Here is a 22577-nt window from a genome sequence, read left to right on the forward strand (position 1 = left end):
ATTCAAGCCACGCCTTGTTTCTCCCTCAGACACCAATCAGCTAAACACAGTGGCAATTGTGGGCACAAACACCTACAGTTTATGAATGTTAATATAGCCACACAATGGCATGTACAGTCAAATCAAAGTCAGCTAACCCTGAAAACTATTCCTTGTTCTCCAGCCTACATACTGATTGACTTCTTTACAGTGATTTAATTAGTGGTGTTTCTCTTTTGGATAGGCTGTAGCCTAATTATAGCTCCGCCACAAAGGAGGGAGTATTGACAGGCTCCTCCAGAATGACTTGCACCTTCAGGAAAGTGGAACACAAAGATCATCTCAAGAAAAAAATGTCTGTGTTCGGAGGCTTCAATCTTTAGTAAAGATACCCTGAGAAACACCCTATGTTTACAAATTAATTGTAGGTACAGTATATTACTGGTTTTACTGAACTATCCTAGCAAGCAGTATTAGCTATAAAAGTGGCTTTTATTCCCACAGCACCAACATTAAAAGCTAACAGCAACCAGCAGCTCAAAGGTCAAGGCAATGTGCTGTGAAATGAAATAAAATACGAGCCCAAAGTGAAACTGTCTCCATGTTTCACTATCATTGGTTACAGATTACAAGCATGAAGCCTGCACTTTCATTTATGTCCAGTATGTTTCACTTTTGCAGATTTTCTCCACTGTTTTGGCTCATTTTCTGAAACAGTTGTTCATCCTCTCCAAACAAAGTGCAATTGCCACAACAGTTTCATGGCTCATCACAACTAAGCTGCATGTTTGCAAAAGGTCACAAGTTACACATTTAATTTACATTTAAAAACCTAGTTTTTGTGTCAGCTAATTGTACAGTGCCACTCGAAGGAGTCAGACTGGTTAAAATGTCAAGATGCTTTTTCACCATGATCGTGGTTATGATTGACACAAAATGAAAAACACCTCCCATAACAATATACACTCCATGGCACAGATACATAGGCTACACGTGTGACAGATAGGCCTATATATGATAAGTGAATAGATCATTTGCCATGTGATGCTCGAACACTGTTAGAAAATTAACAGTTTCTCTAAGAAACAACTCCTCAGTGAGGCATGTTGTGCAGATTTATACAATAAATTCCTTTTCCCACATGTCCCAAAACAATGCACTTTATTTTACATAAGTTCTGAATGACAAACTAACTGTTGAGCCATTTGGGCTAGGTGTTTTGAAAATTAATTTTCTCATTTGAGGATTAAACCAAAACAAATGAGAAAAACTGTGATAAGATTGAGTTGTTTAATACAGCTGAGGTAACTATAGCACTAAGAATATTGACTGTGTCATGGATCATGTTTTAAATTCCTATCTAAACCAAACTGCAGCATGACCAATGCTCCATCCAGGATATGACAGCTGCAGGACTTTAGACCTTGGACTGCACTATTTGACTGTCTGTAAATAATCTGCATGCTGTGTGTTTCTCGTCAATTCCCAAACCTTTCCCCCAACAAGACAAGATCCCGGTGCTTGTAGACTATCTGAAGTGGATCCATCCCACTGGGGACAGACTGGACCCCTCCCCAGGTGAACCTCCCCACAGCTCAGTCTGCTCTGACAGCTCCACTGATAAACTTAAAGTGGTTTTAATGACACTCTGTGCAGTTATATCACCAGTGGTCAAAGAGGAGGAGGAGGAGGAGTGCTGGTGCTACACTTCACTGTCTGATATCAACAGGCCCTGGAGACACGTCGTCCCGCTCACATCGCGCTAACCACGGGAGGGTGACGGTGCTCCGGTCCGAGCGGCGGAATTACAATTACACACACATACACACACACACGGCGGCTCCACGCAGAGGAGGAGACGGGGAGGACGCCTCCGTTCATCATCCCTCCGTTCATCAGTCCGCTCAGTCACCGTGCTCCGCCGCCTGGACCTCCCGCGTGCCCCGACCATCCTGCGGAGGCGCGAGACTACAACACGAGCGGCGGAAAACAGTCGCACGCGCATGCCGGTGAGAGAGAGAGAGAGGGAGAGAGGGAGAGAGGGGGGGCAGCTGGAAGGACGTCCAGAGAAAAGAGCCCGTCTGTCAGAGCTTGTTCCCCGGTGTGGATGTGAGGAGTGAGGGGGAAGAGAGGAGCAGCACCGCCGCCGCCACGCTCCCCCTGTCAGCCCGGACCGGACGCCTTTCACCGGTGAGTGGAGAAACGCTGCGTTAGCTTCGTTTAGTAAACTGTTTCAGACACAGAGGGGCTGTGTGAACGGCTATTTAACCGGCAAACACCACGAAGCCCGTGATTAGATATCATGTGTTTTAGTTTATTATCGGGACCAGACCAAGAAGCGTTTCTCTTGTTGGCTGCGTTCAGGTCTCACGTCCTGTTTTTCTGTCTAATCTGTCACCAAAACCGCGCACAGCCTGCAGCCTGCAGACGCAGACAGCCGCGTCTGTGCAGCTAATATAGGCTGGGAGATATGTACCGTGCGGGCCGTGGGATTTTATGGAGGTGTGTGTATGTATGTGTGTGTGTGCGCGTGCGTGCGTGTGTGTATGTGTGTGTGTGTGTTTTCAATCTCGCTGTCCCCTGAGAAGAGGAAGAGAAAAGCGGTTCCCTTCCGCTTTTGGGAGGACAAGTCGGTCTTGAAACGCGACCAAGGTCTATTTTGGAGGAAAAGAAAGACACCGGCCTCAATCGAGCTCGAACCGTGTCTCCCAGCCATCCTGTTGTCATGGTTACTGGCTCGAGGAGGCTGGGAGAACATGGCTGTCTCGCGCTGTGCTCCCTCACTCTCTCCCCCCACCTCCTCTCTCAGTCTCTCTCGCTCTCTCTCTTTCACTCTCTAACACACACACACACACACACACACACACACACACACACACACACACACACACACACACACACACACACACACACACACACACACACACACACACACACACACACACACACACACACACACGCACACAGACAATGAGCCTTGTCTATCTACTGTTTGTTTATGTCTTTCTAAGTGTATTGAGAGACCTTTTAAGGTGGTTTTGTGCACATTTGAAAGCTAAAATAATGCTGTAAACGTCACACTGACTGATAATACCACCTTAAAGAACACTCAGCCTGTAAACCCAGTGTGCTTTACCACACACAAAGTCCAGGCCCCTATACAACTGTCCTACAGAGGGAGAGTGATTTCTCAGCAGTTGCAGACTGTCGGGCCCCGACTTTGCTCCTTCAGGATGTGGGTGGCTTCTTTAAAACAGGTGTTTGATAGCAGCTTATTTTTTATCCTGCAAGCAAAGTCGTTATTATCTTAATTATAGACATTTACATGTCTGGTCTAGATCCATTGTAATTCATCCCCCCAATACAAGTGTGGGCTCTCCCGGGCAAAAGTGCAAGAAGTCTCCTACAATATAATCAAGTTGAACTCAAGGTGTCAGATGTGCAGACACACCAGCAGCAACAGCTCCGCACCAAACTATCTCTCCGGTTCACTCTCTCTTTTTCCGTAGCCTATCTGAAGTGACCTCATGAGCTCTGTTGCTGATCAGAAATGACAGCACTGCAAACGTTTAGGACGATGCGTTTATAAAAATTCAATAAAACTCATTCAGCACAATCAAATTTTGTTGATGAAATATGTTACTTAAATTACAGTGAAAACATGTAAATTACTTTATTTTATATAATATAACATGCAGATATATAACTAAAATCCTTCAGATGGCAGCATGTGTATGTTATGTTTGTCTGACTTCGCATGACAAAATGAAAGTCCCCAGGGAAATAGCCCGAAACAAGATAAATCACCACATTATTGTGGGCATGTATTTAGATGTAAGCGTTCAGAGTGACAGCATGAGAGTGGACGGTTGACCTTGACATCACAGAAGTGACATATTTGGGTGATTTGGTGGCGCTGGCTGACTGTTACGCTCCAGTGGGCTGGTGTGGCCAGTCGCAGGCTCTGTGGCCATGCTGGTGTGACTTGTATAGGCCGGCAGGCTGGGCTAGGAAAACACCCTGGACTCCTTCCAATGTTTCCCTGCTTTCCTGTCCCAGGCTAACGACCAGGAAATGATTCCTCTTCCTCTGTCTGCATCTGTGCTTGTAACACAACAGCATTTTTGAAAGGTGACTCCATATCTGCACTGCACTGTGTGTATGTGCATCTATGTGTGTGCAGTGTGTGTGTGTGTGTGTGTGACTGCAGTGCCAGTCCTGCGCCCAGCCTGCATATTATGAAGAGGGTCAGTAGGTCATTTATAGTATGAGACTGCAGTGTGTTGGTGACAGACAGGGCAGTGGAGGAGGGACAAGGAGATGATGAGGGTTTTCTTCTGTGTCTTTAGTATGCAGATTTGATTATCATCCATCAGTGTTCAGCTGATTGCTCCATAAATGAATCTTGATTACTAATTAGCTCTTTATGAAAATTATTTAGAGTGCTGTCCTGCTGGTCGTCGAGCTTTGAAGCATATGTGTTTCATGTCCGTGTCTCAGCTCCTCCTGTCTTTGCTCTGCATTTTCTAATAAAATGGTCCAAAAAATCAGGAATAAATAAATCAATTAGGGTACGGTACGTAATAATCTCAGAAGATGAGGTAATCAACTCCATGTCAACGACTGCAGTGAAGCACCAACCCAGTGTCCTTCACACCACTTTTGAATGCTGTGGCAGTGCCTTTCAGTAAGAAACTCTCACGGTGGCAGTCAGCGCAAACAAAAGAGCTGCACAAATGTTTGTGCAGTCTTTACTGTAATATGAATGCGAGCAGCTCTACAAATGTAATGAGGTCAGACAAGTTAAAAGTGGTCAATTGGCTCCTGTTCCACCACTTAAACCCAGTGAAAGATGTTGCAGTGATGCCTAACACAAGCATCTGCAGACAGAGGAGTGTGTTCACCTGACAGATATACACATAGATAGATAGATAGATAGATAGATAGATAGATAGATAGATAGATAGATAGATAGATAGATAGATAGATAGATAGATAGATAGATAGATAGAGATTAAGGATTAAGGGCTTTACAGAGCTGAACATGAATTTCTTTAATATAATGGTAAGGCTGTAATTTAATCACTTCATATTGCAGTATTGCAAGTAATATCATATTGTTTCAGAAAACCTGCAACCTGACTTTCTTCCCCGCTGTGTAGCTCTGTCATTTGTTAAACTCTCAGGGAATCCTGGGTAATCCTCTCCACTGCACCATCTTCCATTCAGCCACTGCCAATAACATCTGGCCACGGTGCAGCTCCACTGTAACAGGACAGGCGTTAAGTGCCCTGCTTAGAGGCACAAAGCATGCAGTTGTTATTAATTGATGTATTAAATGTGTAACACAAAACGCCACTGATTTTTACACATGGAGATCAGTTTTCATTGGGAGTAGCCTGTGATTCAGCCCCTGAAAACAGCTGTACAACGTCTGCTGTGGTTCTGGAGGAGCTGTCTGAGAAAATAACCCTGATGTTGACATGAGGCACTGGACTCATTCAAAACCACAGACTGGAGACACTGACGCTATGAAAGCTTTAATCTGACAGGCAGATCTGATGCTGCTGAGTGGTGGACTGGTGAAGTGGAGCTGGTCCAGTGGTAGTTTAGGGGACTGTACTCTACATAAGAGCAGGATTAGGGATAAACCATAATATGCAAAAACATTTTGTGATTATTTTTTACATATTTAAGTTGGACTGGTCATTTTTTGCTGCAGTTTTACTCCAAAAAAAAAGAGAGTAAACAGATAATGATGTGTTTTTTTTCTGATCCATGTTCCTTTACATCTGGATAACATGATTTTACAAGCCAGGGTGTCTCTGTAGCATCATAATCATTTAAGGGCTGTTGTGACGCAGTTTACCTTTCATCAAAAGAATTGTAGCTTTTGCGATTCCGGTACTGTAGTTGGATAGATTGCAAACTCGATGATGTTATTTATTGAGAATGGATGGTGTGCTTCCAAACGTTTGTACAAATTAGTCGTGTTAGAATCTTTTGTTGGCACTACATGTTTGCAGAGGCTGCTTCATTAGGTCCCATGGCTTGCAGATTGCTTCTGGTTTACAAACAAAATAATCCCAAGTAGGCTGATTTTGTATTCTTTGTTACAACAAGCAGCGCTATGATGATTGCTTTTGATGTAAATGCCATAGGGAAACCCTCACTGCTTGTGTGTGCCAAGCTCAAACACACCTGAGCAAATATAAATGCGCAGCAAGGTTGTTGGACTGACGGCGCCATTTAAATATAATCATGTCACATTATTCCAACATATCACCCAAGTCTAGTTATGCTCTCATATCCTGTTAATGGTCTGAATTATAGCTTCGTCTGATGTGTTGAATATTTGAAGCGGTTTGTGAAACCAGAAACAAACTAACTGAGAAGCAGCCTTCTTGAAACGAGCTAAACGCAGTGACAGAGACACAGCTGTCGGACATTCCTCATCTGTCCGACTCAGAATTCCAACTAGGATGCTGATGTGAACGTCTATTTCCAACTTGGCTGCACGATATTATCTCCCGAATGAATATACAACATCGGTTTTATTAAGGGAAATGTCGGAGCCAGCGTTTTTGAAGCCCACCAGGGACAAGAAGTCAGGATATCTTGGCCTCTAAATTGCTGAAGTAACAATTTAACAGTCTGACATAGCAAAGTAACTTGTTTGGCAGCATTTAATACTTCAAGTCACATAATTCGGAGCTGAATCATACTGATGTGAAGCAGCTGGCTACTCCGGTAAGACCTGAAGAAGTGTTTTCCCCTGTTTTTGAAGCTCTCAGTCTGATTACCTCTGTTGTGTTTCTCCGGCATCTCTGCGGCCTATACAGACCAGTCAGGCTTATCGCTGGAGACTCCCAGTGGATTGCGGCTCTGTGTCTTCGGGATCAATAAATTACACCATAGTGTGTGTCTTTTGCAGTGTATGTGTGTGTTTGTGTGTGTCTGAGTTAGAGAAAGAGAGAGACAGGCAGAAAGATAAAGACGGATATAAAAGGCACAAGCGACAGAGAAGAGACATTTAATGGAGACTTGGCCTTTTATCCAACGTCGTCCTCACTGGATTGGTGGTTATATGCCAGGGTGGGCCTGATGTGTGTGTGTGTTGTGTGCGCGCGCGCGTGTTGCTCACATGATTGGCAGATGGTCTGATCTCAATTAAAGGAAATTGATAAGGGGCTCAGTGTTCAGCTGACAAAAGTAGAATGCAATAAATCTCTCCTGATAGCCATTGTATACACGCGGACACACACAAACACCTCAGCCCCCCCCCCCCACACACACACACACAGAGTCTCAGTGGCTGTGTTTTCTCCATCCATCCATATGGGGTGTCTGATCACATCTGCTCTTTCTCCACAACACACGGTGGTTCAGTCGTCTTTTTTTCTGCGGGCTAAGACCCATTTGCTTCAGTTTGTGCACAACGAGAGGCTGAGAAGGAAGAAGAGGGAGCAGAGTTAGACTGTGAGATAGCAGAAAACATAATGTAGAACAGATGAAGAGGAAAGAGTGGGAGAAAAACAGGACACTGGAGACAGAGAGAGGGAGAGCGAGAGAGAGAATTCCCACTTTTCGTGTCTGGTTTCATAACTGTGTGCTGTTTCCATTTATGGAGATGTGTCACTGTTTTGTTCTTGTGTTTGTGTGTGAGTGCATTTGCCTGTGTGATAATATGTGCAAATGCATCTTTGTGTAATTGCATAAATGGATGCAAATCGTGCTGGTTTGCATTCGACTAGAACATGTGTGTGAATACTAGCTGCCATAGACTCAGGTGGAAATGTGCTTCACATATTCAGTACCTGATTTAAGGATTATTTGAGCTCAGCCTAATGACTGGATGATTCATGCATAAACATCATTCAGATTTATTACCAGTTTCAGAATCGCGCCTTTCTTTGTGTGTCGTCATGCGGTTCATAAATCATGTGTGATCTGTTCTGTGTGGTGCCATATGACTGATGTTTGTGCAGATGGAAAACACCGAAACAAAATACCCAGAGACCGGTAGATAAAGGCAGCGATTCCCAGAGCCAGCCAATCACAGCTCCTGTATTCAGAGAGAATTTATTGAGGGATCAGTCAGAGCTTCTTTTGAGATGATCACACTTTGAACAGCAGTCACAGTGAGGAGGATTAGACGCACTGGAAGCGCTGGTGTTGTGCCGTATTTTTTAAAAACTTGTATTTCGGTGTGTGAAGAACTGTGACTGAAGACAGTTTCTTTTTCAGCCAAGGTGTTTGCTGCCTTATTCTTGTCGTTTGTTGTTGTTGTTGGCTTCAACAGTATCATTCTCCCATGGGTACGGCGGCGGTGGGTACGGATACCGAGATCTCAACAATACCATTGCATCTGGGTGACAACAGAAAACTGAAAACAGCGAAAGGTGCACTGTAATGAGGAGACAAGCTTGAAATAAGGAGGCAATTTGTCTGACTTTTTGAGTTCTGCATAATTTGCATCATCCTTTTGCAGCTCTGATGAAACATTTAGTGGGCCTGTGGTGTCCTCCTGCTCAGGGGCTCAGCCAAAGCACTTGCAACATCATAGATACAAATTTGGCTCACATCCTATCCTGCCACAAATCTTTCCTCTCCTCGTCATGATCTAGTTATTTCTTCTTTCCTACACAGATATCTAAATGCTGCAGAAATGCTCCAGATTCCCCCTGAGAAAGTGCACAGCTTGTTGGCAGGATTCGAAAATGTTAATTTCAGACTAACTAGATCCTTACCTGCATCTGCATACCATCAGAAAACCCTTGAATCCCAGTAAATATTTTACTGCAGTTGTGCAGAGTCCCCCCGCTGCGGATGATTCAGCAGAGCAGAGATCTGGTGTGTCTGAGGACGCAGTCTGGATCCAGCAGACAGAGCTGCTTCCTGGCTGCACTCTGCAACAAAGACAGAGTCCAAAACACAAACCTCAACGCAGCAGCACAGAGATCTGCTACCAATTTCTTTTTAGCTTAACGGATGGTATTAAAATTAACTTAAATAATGCCACATCTACATGTACAAACGTGTTTCTCATAATCAACAGTTGGAACTGTGTGCTCCTGACATTGAACCAGGTTCACTTTCAAAGGATATTGTTTATGTAATAATAAAGATGGGTTACAATCCAAAATGGTTGTTAATAAGCTTCCAGTATGATTATATGTCGTCCAAAGTGTTAGTTAGAGGTTGCGAACTAGAATTGGTTTGAGGCGCATGATGAGTTTTGTGGGTCACATGTCCAGGACCGACGGCATCGACCTCTTCTACTGTAGAAAAACAAGCACCACTGTGTTTTCAGAGTTTTGCCATCGACTTGGTGCCAATTCTCTGAACAGAATAAAGACTTTTCAATCATGTTGTTTTTAAAAGATGAGATTAAAAGTTCATTCTTGACCTTGAAGATTGTGTGACTGAATCAAAAGCAGCTCAGCAGCCGCTGATAGAGATTGTGCTGATATGTCTTTTTTTGACAGCTGATGTTTTTTCTTTCAATCAATCAGCCACATACTGTGCCATTTATCCTTATCATATCTTTATAAAAAACATGTCTAAACTGTATAATCTAAACCAATGAATTATCAATTAATGTGTCTTTTGTTAATGATTATTAGAAAAATACTGAAATTGCCAATCACAGTTTCAAATTCTTTGTTCGACCAACAGCCCAACACCCAAACATTCAATTTACAGTGATACAAAAGGAGAAAATCCTCATATTAGACTGGAACAAATCAATATTTCGCTGTTTTTGTTGGGAAAGACTTTGATTAATCATTCATCAAAACTGTTTGTGGATCTTCTGACAACATGAATAATTATTTCACACATGTCAAATTCTTCACACAGCTTTTCAGACTCTATGTAAAGAAAGATTATTTTATCTTCACTAGAAAAATCGTATTTTTCAGAAAAAGATGAAATATGAATTCTCATCAAAGTGGCTCTGCAGAACCATAATTAAGAGCTCCTCATTAACATTTGCCCTTGAGCTTCAGCAAGGGTAGAGGAAGACCCACTGTAGTGTACGGGGGTCGGGGCGGCTCAGGCAGCAGTCTAAGTGAGAGTCACAGTAGACCATTAGGATACATGCTCAGATCGCTGGTAACTGTCTTACATTTACACAAAGCACAGTCACAGCAGAGCTGCAAACAGATAGTTAGTTATTCAGCTGTGAAATCTCCACACAGACAGAGAGCGGATGAGTTAGCAGGATCATTCTGACAGGAATCTGTTGGGCTTTATTAAACAAATCTCTGCCTGCCTGCCTGCCTGCCTGTGTCTCTCTGTTCCTCTGCTCTCCACCATCTCTACCTTTTCCTGCCCTCCTTTCAGAGGTGTTTTGGGATCATCTGGTGCTGAGGACAAAGTGTTCCAGACATACGCATCTCTCTGTCTCTGTAACACACACATACACACCTAGAAACACACTGTAGTACACACCTATACACAGCTGTGCCTTTGTTGAAGGTGACCTCTGTGACTCACGAATTAGGACTAGAAATAATCAAATGACTGTATCAGTGTCTGCCATAGTTAATGTAGTCGTTTAATAACGTTGCTTCTCCTCCTTCTCATCTTAACCAGGTGCTTTGTCTTCATTTCATGCTAATTTTTTTCTCCCTCCTCCATGTCTCGGTCTCTTTCTCCCTGCAGAGGGTCCTCCCAGCTGCTGATCTGAAGGTCTGGCCCTCATCTCTGGCTAGAGTGGACAGTCTCCCCCCTCAGTGAAGAGCACCATGACCCAGGAGGGGCAGGCTCTGCCCTCTCCCACCCCACCTGAGAACCCAGTGGAGCCCAACGCAACCAGCAGCACCACCGCCGACCCACCCACAGACACCCACAGCCAGGCAGAGCAGGAGAAGCAGGGGGCCGGGGCGGTGGACGACGCAGAGGAGGGCAAACAACAGGAGGAGATCAGAGAGGGAGACGAAGAGGCTCAGGGGGAGACGCAGGGGGAAGGGGAGGGGAGGGCAGAAGTAAAGGATGCAAGGGGGGATCACGAGTTGAAAGAGGAGAGGGTAGATGGCGGGGCAGAGGAGGGTAAACAGACAGATGGAGGGGTGGAGGGAGAGATGGGAGGCACGAGGGGGGAAGGCTGTGTAAAAGTGGAGGTGAGCTCAACGGGGGAGGAGGCAACACTAGAGGTGGAGGAGATGAAAGAGGAAGAGGAGGAGAAGGAAAATGAAGAGATGCGAGCATCTACAGAGGAGACAGCTCACCCTCAACAAGCTGGGAGGTTAGTTCACTAATTCATCTTTACTGTGGCACGCTGTCAAAACACATGTGGCCGTTAGTGTGTGGAAATCTTGTGACTCCAGCTTTTGACCTTTTGGTGTCAAAGCCTGATATCAAATTTAAAACCACAAAGACTCTTTTACCCTGCAGATCGTCACACATGAGCATCATATGAGCTGTTAATCAACAGTTTATTGGCTTTTATTTATCGGCTTTTATTTGGACAAAATAATTGATACCCACCACACCCATGATGAATACACACAGCTTCCTTTAGGCTTCTATTTTTCACACTGACTATGTTGATGGTTTCTCACTGATATCACAATAGATGCCCACTTTTCCTTTAATGGTGTGTTTTTTTTTCTCTGTGTGGTTCTCTGGTACATAATTAGTCTAATGTGCTTCACCCACATTTGACAAAATGAATGGGCAAAAAGCTGCAACAAATGAGCTGAGAGGAAAACAAACACAGAGCAAAAATGCTCTAATTTTAAAAGAGTTGGAAGACCCAGTGACCAATTTTCTAACCGCATCAAAAAGACAGAAAATTGTGTCTGTGTGTGTGGGTTTTGTTTCTTTCTTCTTTTTTTAGGGCAGGGAGGGTAAAACATGTCTGCTGATTAGTGGTTTGCTAAATTTAGATAGAATATATGATAACATGAATGGCCTATTGATTCTTTTTTATTTTCACAGAAATACATTAACACAATGATACAAAAATACATTGACACATATGCAAATTAAGCTGTTTTACATCAGTCATTGATAAAAGTAATTGTTGGGTTTTTTTTCTGTCCATCAGCGGTGAACTCAGAGAACTACAATAGATTCATATCCTCTTAAATGAAAGAGGATGAAATAGTGGAGGGGACGTGAGCTTCCAGCTATTCACAAAGTAACAAATTGGACGATGCTTTTTCATCTTTCATCTGGCTTCAATTGTCAGTGCGGCCGTTCAAACTGAAATATTTGCCCATTGTGTCCGTCCTGAATATACGAGAAATTATTTCAGCAATGAATATCTCCTCTATATGAGCGCCAGTCTCAACAAAGCAGCTGCCATATGTTGTAGTCATATGCTAAAGATGATTTCACACTTTCCTTTTCTTCCTGTTGAAACAGACTGGCAAATGGCATAGGTGGGAATGAATACGAGGAGGAAGCTGGCGAGGAGGACGAGGGAGGGGACGGAGGGGCGATCCATACACACTTGGACGCTTTCAGCTCTAACTTTGAGACGACTGTAGAACAGGCTGACACGGAGGTAGAGGAAGAAGAGGAAGAGGTCCAGAAGGAGGAAGACGGGAGAGAAAACCAGGACAGTTTCAGTTCGGCGTTCGAGCAGATAGTTGAGCAGGTGGGAGTTCAAGAGGAGGACGATGAGGAGGACGATGAGGAGGGGGAGGAGGAGAGGGAGAAAGGTAGGGTGGACAACAAAGACGGCTTCAGCTCCACGTTCGAGCGCATCGTGGAGTCGGCCCTGCTGCGGGGCGGGACCTGCTACAGCAGCCTGGACTCTCTGGACGTCCTGTCGCTCACAGACGAGACGGACAGCTGCGTCAGCTTCGAGGCGCCACTGACGCCGCTCATCCAACAGAGGGCGCTGTTACAGGGTCCTGAACCTCTGGAGCTGGAGCTGGCGACTGTTCAGGAGCAAGAGGGGGCTGAGGCTGGACCGGACGCCCCAGGAGGGGATCTGAAGACTGGGGAGAGCGCTCTTCGTGGAGCGGGGGCTGTGGCTGCAGCGGGAGGAAGCCCACTGAGGACCACCATACCAGGGAGCCGGTCAGAGTTTGTGCTGAGCCAACCAGGACGCTGGGCCATCCCTAATGGATACCACGCAGACACCCACGGAGCCATGGAGGGTTGTGGATCCATGATCAACTCTGTCAGGTAAGCTCATTTCATGTTGTTTCAGCCTCTACAGCACATTTAGGTTTTTAATGACGCATTATGTCTGAACTTGATGCTTTATTCTGTATGTCCAGGTTTGATTAGTTGGACGTTAGAGGCGATGTGCAATCATTGTGTTTGTCTCTCGCAGCAGCCTTTCCAATTTAACACCAACCAATTCCCGACTAGAGCCTGAAGAGGTCAAAATAACACAATTTGCTCCTGGTGTTGTTATGAATAAAAGTCATGTGGCAACAGGGGGTTTGGGCCCTTTGTACCATGAGCTACTTTTAATACTGTGAGTCATGTCACACTTTTCATTTTCTTCTTTTCAAACCATCAGCACGAAGCAATTAGTCAGGTTTCTCTGTATCAGATAATTCTATTATGTCCTCCAATGAACATCATCTAGACAATTTGTCATGCAAAATGTTCACTCTTACAGAAGCACATCGGCGTATTTTTATGTGAAAGATGACGTGGTTGAGATCTTTAATCTTTAATGTTCACATCCAGACTGTTTCAAGCTTTTTTGCTGTAAGTATAGAATAAACATGACGCACACACAGTCTGAGATGTGACTGTGCTTTTTTTAAACTGCTGTGGCATATTTGTTATGTGAATAAATGATTAGGTGACTGATGACAGTGTGTCCTGCTGCTGACAACTAATGCAGGCTTTGTGTCGATAATCATAACAAAGTATAAGGACTGTGATATAATGTGACCTTGGCTTAACCAGCAGGTGGCGTGAACATGGTGAGAGCCTCCAGACAGGGGACAGGATGGTTAGCTGGGGGGTGACGCTGGTGGTCTGGGTGGAAGTCATTTGCCCATACATTCAAACCCAGTTGTCTAATAATACAAGTAGTTGCTGGTTTAGCCAACCAACAGGAAATGGTACAGTTGTGCAGGTTAAACAGAAGCTAGGCTCATGTTATTCATCTCGAAATCTTTCATATAAACGGTTGCTAACAAGTTGTAATAAAATATATTTTTAGCTCTTCTCATGAAATGGTTGTGACAATGTGATTCATTCTTAATATATAAAGTGCATTATCTTCTCAAAACTATATTGGTCAATCTCATCCAAACATATCACTGTGAAAATGTAACCACAGCTAACCTATATGATAGAAATAAAAAGAGGAATGTGTCTGAAAACAAAATTATTCCAACTGTATGGGCAACCGTGTGTTTGGAAAAGGGAGAGCCAGTCACTGTACATGGTTGGATAACTTTAGGATAACGCACAAGAGACTTAAACAGCAACAAGAAAACAAGCCAGTTTTTACATTTTTATGGAGTCAGTGGGACTGTTTAAGCTGGATTGGTGCATTTGAAATGGAACAACTACTTCCCATGTTGGTAGAGACACAACCTGGTAAACTCACTCACACAGTAAGTTCACAAAGCAGACGTGCAGATTTGTTACTACTGGGGTATTTGCTTTCCTCAACTATTTTATTCAAAGCATTCTTGCACGGTGGAAAAAGAGATAACCACAGTGGTGAGGAATTACAAAAGCTTTATGTGTGACTGCAGGCCTCCTCTGAATGGAGACGGAGTCTGAGGGAGTACTGTGGTGGTTTCATGTAGGACATTAACACCTCGGATTTATACAGCAGTATGGAAATAAGATACAGGGCGTCTGTCAGTATAATGAATCACTTCAATGGACTGAGCAGCAGGTTCGTTCACTCTGTCTCAGATAACCAGCTGATATTTATGACAATGCTGAGATTTTACAGTATGATCACTAACTCATTCATCACTTGCACACACACACACACAAGGAATTGTGGGAATACAGCAACAGCTGACACTACTTTCCTTCATTTAATTATCTTAATAGCACTAAAGAGGGTTGAAGAGGACAGCGCTGAGCCACTGAAGGTTAAGGTGGTAACAGGGACCATATGGGAAAAGCCATGTAACCTGAACTACAGCTGTAGGTCTGGAGTCGGTGCCTGTGGCCTGTTCTCCAGCCCCCCCCCGACCCCTCTGCACAGTTCCTACAGTTACAAACCTACTGGAATCTCAAATAGATACCCAGACCTCCGACACGATCTGTTCAGATAACTGCTGGGATTTGTTCTCAGACTCTCCTGGTGTTTCTGCAGCTCACTACGAGTTAGAAGGTGAATGAGGGATTTTGGATGTCAGCTTCCCCCCCCCCCCACCTCCCCCCTCCAGGCTACAGATGTTGTCCTTTAAGCACGGTCTTGCTTCCTGACCACCAGCGCCAAGCTGAATGAGCTATTGTTTATGTCATGACATCATCGTCTTCAGCTTTCCTCTGCCCAGCAGGGTCTTAGAGTGACTGTGTGTGTGTGTGTGTGTGTGTGTGTGTGTGTGTGTGTGTGTGTGTGTGTGTGTGTGTGTGTGTGTGTGTGTGTGTGTGTGTGTAAGTGAGCGATTATTACTCTATACTAGCCAGCTTGCCAGACATTTGAGCACTTAAATCTAGAGTGGATACATCTGCTACTCGGTCTTAAAGGGATAGTTGTAGGTTTTTAAGACACTCACTGTATCCCATCTCTCCATTTAACTGTAGTCTTTTACGGTATTAAAAGAGAGAGGTTACAAACATTAGCAAGGAAAGACCATTAATCTGAAAAAATAAAACAGTGGAAGCACAAAGTGTGTTTGTTGAAGTATTTTCTACAGGGAGAGAGTATTATTTTTTAAAATTGCTTTTCAGCGCAGTTGAATTGAAGTAGTTTGAAGCAGCGTGGAAAAATGCAAATAATGGAAACTGCACAGTGTTATTTGAGTTTTTACTTGAAGGACTCATAGCTAATAGCGAATAGAGTCAGGCAATTATCTTTTACAATTCACATCTTAAAAAGCTGGTTGTGACTCACACCATCTATAAAATGGGTGTGTGTCAAACGATTCTTTTTACAATCCCAACTACTCTGATTTTCAACTGTAATCATCATATTTCCTCTCCTTTTCTCTCGTTCGCTCTGTCACTCCATCTCTTTGTTTGCTCCGTCTCACCTCCTGCCTCTACTCATTTATCTATGTATCCATCTTATCCCACTCTATCTCATGTGGTGCAGCCCCTTTGCTGTCGTCCTCCTTTCTTCTTTGCATCACCTCTTCCTCCTCCCCCTACACAGCTCTCCTGCTGGTGTCTCTTATCTTTCATTCCTCTCCTCTGCCTACCTCCATTCTTGTCGGTGGGTAGCCACAGAATTGGCACAGTTAGACACTCTGGCTCCTCAGGCGTCATAGACAACTAGTCTTTTTCACTGCAGGACGAGCAGCTGCACAGCAATGGATAACAAATGGAAAGTTAATCAGACAGTCAGTCAACTTGGCAGCCATTTAGTTTATAGGTCAGTCGCACTGAGTTTTTCTCTCAATAAGAATATCTATCAATAAAAAAAATCTTAAAAAAAAAAAAATCTTCTCATGCAGTATAAGTATTCATTTCTGTGGTGTTTTTGCACTGCATTTCCCAGGTATCACCTGTTGGCTTTAGAGTCCTAATTCATGCTACTTATGATGCTGAAAAATATTTTTTGTTTTATCACTTTTACAACTTTATCTTACCATATTAGTATGCTAACATTTCCTAATTACCTTGACAACAAAGTGCTGGTAATGCTAACGCTAATCCCATTAGATTTAGGTGCATTTGGATAGGCTAAACCAAACCACTGGATAAAGTCAAAGTTTGACCTGGTGACCTGACTGGATGGAAAGCTTATTAGGGATCACCAGGGTTATTATCATTTATCCTGACTTGTATGTGAAAGCCAAATTTCACAGTAATTCAATAGCAGTTGAGCTAATTCAGTAAACTAGGGGACAAGCGGGCCAACACTCTGCCACCGTTAGAGCCGTTTTGCATTATAATGATACCATTATTTTATATACAGATACATAAGAGTCTATGAACAGAGACTCACAGCTCTGACGACGGCCAAATGGCAAGAGTGTTTGTGACACAACTGACAAAACAGTGGAAGAGACAGAGAGAAGTGTGTCTTTTCAGGAAAACATTGGCATGCAGCGTGGAGCAGTTGGATCGCCATATGCGTCTCAGAATGCTGAAGAATCTCTGTAAGTGTAACATGAAGGCAGCTGAAATAGTCTCCACGGTCTCAGTCTCAGTTATAATTAGCATTAATCTACTTATTTAATAGATTTTTTGAAATGTACAGACATTAGTCGATATATAGTGCAATGACAAAAAGAATCACCAACGATTTCTAATCAAATCTCAATATTTTAGTTGATTCAGGTGACGCTAAAATGTGAATGTTTTCTTACAGCTCGAGCGCGCACACACTCTCCCCAAAAACCAGGCTTCAACTTTAATAACAGACAGAGCTTTGATGATGCCCTGGGAGGAAAGACGAAACCTAATCTTACCTCAGCCAAACTCTCCCTGTAGATCCTCTCCCTGCTACTTCTGATTACTCTGACACCAGTGGATGAAGGACGTGAAGTAGGCAGCCAGCCACAGGGACACAGAAAACACTGGCAGGTATTGCAGATGCTGTAGAAATGCCATCTAACACATGGAAATAAGAGGTGATGGGTTCCTTTCAAATAGTCGGTGGTGATGTGGTGTGAGGCTGTTCGTCAGCAGAACTGCTCGTTAGCTCTCAGACATTTCAGCGTCTACATCAGGCTCTCTGTCAGCCTGTCGCTCAGTCAGTCAGGTCCTGTTTCAGATTAGACTGTCTGTCATATCTTCATTTGGTCAGTGAGTTCAACAGTCACTTTACACGAGTTGTGTCCCTCTGTGTCCTGTGGGGCTGCCATTGAGGTTGAGGCTTAACCTTAATCCATAGAAGCTGCTGAAACTGCCATGAAAACACACTCTCTCTCTGTCGATCAGTGTGTTTATCTGTCGGTCGAGCGGCTTACTACTTTACATAGCCAGCTAGATACACTCACCCAGTGGATACAACTAGTTGAATGCTGCTCATGTGGCTTGGCATCCAGGTACAAACTTCTACCAAAGCACTGTAGTCATAGCATGGAAAGCTGACATGCATTGCGTGCATTTACGCATGCCTTTTACTCATGGATATATGTGCAGTATCTCTGGCTGCACATTAATGCATGCGTGTGTCCCTGTGTGTATCTGTGTGGGAAACAGGCTGTGAGTGTATGTTGCTCCCTGCAGCTCGTGAGCCCACCAGATCTAAGCCCAAACAGAGCAGATAAAAGCCATGCGCAGTTGTTTCCATATCAGAGAGGCAGCTCTGCCGTGTGGACTAATCTCTTTCATATACACTGTGGAGCGCAGAGACGCACACACACACACACACACACACACACACACACACACACACACACACACACATCCACACACACAAAAGGGACACACAGGCCAGCAGCATGCATGCGTAAACAAAAACGTGCAGAAGGCTCATACATCCTAATGCTCACTCAGTGACACAGATATGGGAGCTCTTCATAACTATCTTTCACACTCTCAATCTTTCTCTCTTTCTGTTTCTCGCTTGCTCACACACACAAAAATACACACACACATGCACACACATATCTTTCAGGATGTCACTTTGGGAATAAAATCCTTAGCGTGGTTCTATAACGGTGCTGAAACATCCTGCAGATTATCCTCTCCTGGCTCTCACTCAGCCAGCGATATGGACGTACGCACACACACATGCACAAAGTCGCACACTTTTGCAACACAAGCAGTAATACATACAGATTCTCCTTTTCACCCTCTCCCCACACACCACACACACTAACTGAATAATTTCATCCCTGTCTATTTATAGCTTGACTCTGAGTTTTATGACACATCCCACTGTCTTACTGTACCAGTGACTGTTTTGGCTGAATGAGCTTCTTCTTACCACACGCCTCACTCCTCTGAGGCATCTGTCAGCACTTCCTGTCTGTAAGTTCAGTGGAGGTCCGGCAAGTCTCTGTGAAACATTTGTGACTGTGTCTCTTTTTTATTTTTGTATGAATGTGTTGCTGATTTTGAGGCAGAAGTTGCTCTCTAGTTACTGTCAGATGAGGCTGTTGCTGTACTCAGTGTTGCACTGAACACAATCCAGCACCTGAACACAATTAGTCTCACCCAGCCGAAAGAGGTCACCATTGTTCATTGTCTGCCCTTGAGTAGGTGTTTTTGGGTCTTGTACAGTGTGCAAGAATGAGACACAAAGAGAGAAAACAAGCCAGACCGCAATATCGTACACAGGTCTGTCAAGAAACTGATTGGTGTTATCTGGGTGAAGGTAATAGCCTTTTATCCTTTTATCAAACTACATGTAAGATATGCAGCAGCTTTGGATATCACAAATGTGTTGTTATTGTGTTATGCTTGGCACGGGTGTCTATAATTAGGCCAGTATAACGATGTGATACTAGCCTCAGATATTTTAGGTAAATGGTCGACATAATTTCTCTGCTCAGTTTTTGAGACCAGACAAGTATTGTTGGGTACAGAAAACACCAGCGCAGATCCATGAATAAGAGAATAACCTATAATTTGTGAAGTTAAAAAGTCCATGTGAGGCTACGTGTAATCCTTGAAGTCTGTAGTACAGTCTCTAACATTTATCATTTAGGAGTATTAATTTTAGAAGAGAGGCTGATTTATCACTGGCCATAGATATTAAAAGTAACCAAGATGAACAACTACAACCTTGTAATTTAAATGAATAGCTAATGTACTTTCACCTGCAATTAGGTGGTCTACTTATAATGAAAGTTTGATTTATCCACTAGGTTATTATCCTATCATTGATTAAGGTTTGAAGATATATGATTGTATGAGTGAATGAATGGAAACACAAAAGGCAGTCGTCAGCCTTTCATTTGACTTTCAGCCAATTACAAGAAATTAGTTTCATAGACATCCATTAGTAGATTCATACATCTACAAATGCAGGAGTTTCATGATCACTGTGAAGCTGCAATAGAAAGTCTCAGTGACACTAAATCTTTCCTTTATGGATGGAAATAAGATTGTTGTCTTGTGTGATTTTGAGTAAGTCAGCTGAGTTTATTGGTTTCTAGGACACAGCAGAGTGCACATCTTGATAACCGCCCCAACTACTTCTGACTCTACATTTGGCACCATGAAAGTGTGGCTGACAGAGAAGCACAAAATAAGGATGTCTTTTAATAGGCTTTGTGTAGCATTTTTCTTGTATGTCCTCATCTGGCTAGCTGCCAACCCAGAATCAGTTTCCACCTTGTGTTGGCTGCTACCAGAACACCACATCTGCGCTAGAACAGGTTTATAAATTCTGCTGTCTGTGAAAAATGTGTTGTTTGTAAATGATGAAGGTTATCCACGAGTCATGGCGCTAAGCCGCTCAACAAACTGATGTGTGACCAGTGCTGAGCAGACGACTCTTGGTCCAGAAGAGAAGCGTTCTGGTCCCAGAGCTGCCTTAAAATCTGTGGTGGTGGTGTTGTTGTTGTCACGGAAAATGGCCTGTTCCTCATAAACTGCAGACAGTGAATGCATCAAAGCAGGTCTGTCCAAATACCAATCAAATGTTGTCTCCATTTTCATCTGCCATCAGCAGAGTTTGTACTTTTGACCCTACAGCTGCACTGTCCTCTGCTTTTTCTATTGTTCTTCTTTCCACTAGACTAGAAAGAGGAAGGAGGGATTTAGATGTTGAGGTTAGCATGCAGAGATGTGTCAGTGTCTTTTATAAAAATCTATGTGTTTGTGTGAGCCAAGGAGACATATTCCATCACTCTGTGGTCTCTGTGATACAACATTTATTTTTCCGTCTATGTGTCCTTAAATTGCTTAATAGCTGTGTACTGGCAAGAATCTTCCCCAAAAGGAGTGTGACAATATGATAGATTGCAAAAATGTTGGGATACTGGAGGCAAGGCAATATTTTGTGTCATTTGTTATCCTGCCTGTTTCTTCTACTTTTCTTCTTAGTATTGATGTTCTGTACCAAATTTGAATACGCTACTCCTCCTCCTACAGTTTTGAGAGGAGCCAGGCATATTATATATCCAAACATGTGGCTTGTTTGGGATGCTATTGCTTGGCAAAATGCTAATTGTGAAAAATTATCCCAAAAAATTCCCATCGAGAATGATTGGGAGGAGGAAAAAGTGTGATGTAATAATGTCTACTGCTTTGGCATACTTTCACCTAGAGACTCTGTTTAAACTAGACACAAGTCTCGTCTATTGATGCGTTTTTCTCTTCCATGAGCGAGACTTTGAGATTATACTGGGTGTGTATTGCACAGAAAATCCAGGCCAGAGCGGGTGACATCACTGGCTAGAGTGAGAGAAGTTTGTCTGAAACTGTCTGAAATCTTGTCTCTTTACACGCTGCTCCCGGCCACAAACTACACTGTTCACACATGATTTTTTCCACAGTTGTAGACAAACTTATCATCGTTCTTACAATGTGCTCGACAAAGCAGAGAGACTTAGGGAATTTGATCTATGAGCCTGTGAGTGCAGCCAGGCCCATCCAGCTACCCTTTCACCTCAAATACAAAATATGGAGCTGATTTCTGAGGAAAGCAGAAGTGCCTGCCTCTTTCTTTTAGCTTGCAATGGTTTCCAAAATATTTACCTTAGAAACACCAAAACCATATCAATGTGTTTAGGGAGGAGCTTCTTTTTCTGATGGGAGTCACTGTTTTGTCACAATAAGTCCGAATGTGAGGATCATCGCTGAGACAGAGACTCACCCTCTTTCTCTGTGTAGTTATTGTTATTATGTTACACTGGGAAGTCCCGCCAACAAAAAGGCCACGTGTACAGTGTAGGAAGTGTTGTTGATTATAATTTTACAATTAAACCTTTACCAATGAAACATGCATGGCAGCCATGTCCTCCACTCGCCATTGGCTGACACGATGATGTGAGTGAGGACGTCTATACTACTATAGTGTACCTGAGTGTTGGTGTGTACGGTATGTGACCTGCAACTAAGTGAAACTCGGAACAGACCTGCTCCACCGCCCTGAGCAGGTGCAGGTACGGTCCAGTATAGATCTTCTCACACACCTCACACATTCAAATCTGAAAGGACGCAGTAAACTCACTCTCCGTGCATCCCAGGGATGCAACTTATTTTTCAAATATTTTCAACACAAATAGAGCCCAAAGCCACTGTCACAAAACTCAACTATTGATAAAATATCAGTGCTTTAATGAATTGTTACAGTATGATGTCATAAATATCATGATATTTTAGTGTACTGATATTTTGTATACACCTACAGATTTGAGTACATTACTTAGCCTACACTAGTAAAGAAAGGTTGACCTTGATACAGTAAATTACATGTATGCCTCTTTTTATCTATATAGGCTACTGCACTCTAACTGCACCATTGTAGCGCACTAATGTACCCTCTTCATCTTACATTAGAAATCAATTGTTTGCATCTATTGCACAATTGGTTCCACACTGTGTTTTTTGTTTGTTTGTTTGTTTTTTGGAGG

The 22577-nt window shown here is 43.3% G+C and overlaps 1 protein-coding gene across 2 annotated transcripts in view; it reads left to right on the forward strand.

The window, feature by feature from the left end:
- The first annotated feature begins 1490 nt into the window (after nucleotides 1-1490).
- The window catches only part of psd2 (pleckstrin and Sec7 domain containing 2), a 38073-nt gene continuing 16986 nt past the window's right edge, over nucleotides 1491-22577 (forward strand). For both annotated transcript variants that reach the window (XM_083980451.1, XM_083980452.1), the window contains exons 1-3: nucleotides 1491-2169; nucleotides 10648-11230; nucleotides 12355-13125. In XM_083980451.1, the coding sequence (XP_083836577.1) occupies nucleotides 10731-11230; nucleotides 12355-13125 (1271 nt within the window). In that variant the 5' untranslated portion in view covers nucleotides 1491-2169; nucleotides 10648-10730. The remainder of the gene's footprint in view (nucleotides 2170-10647; nucleotides 11231-12354; nucleotides 13126-22577) is intronic.

The sequence above is a fragment of the Trachurus trachurus genome, assembly GCF_905171665.1.
Source record: "Trachurus trachurus genome assembly, chromosome: 10".
In the NCBI taxonomy this organism is placed as follows: domain Eukaryota; kingdom Metazoa; phylum Chordata; class Actinopteri; order Carangiformes; family Carangidae; genus Trachurus; species Trachurus trachurus.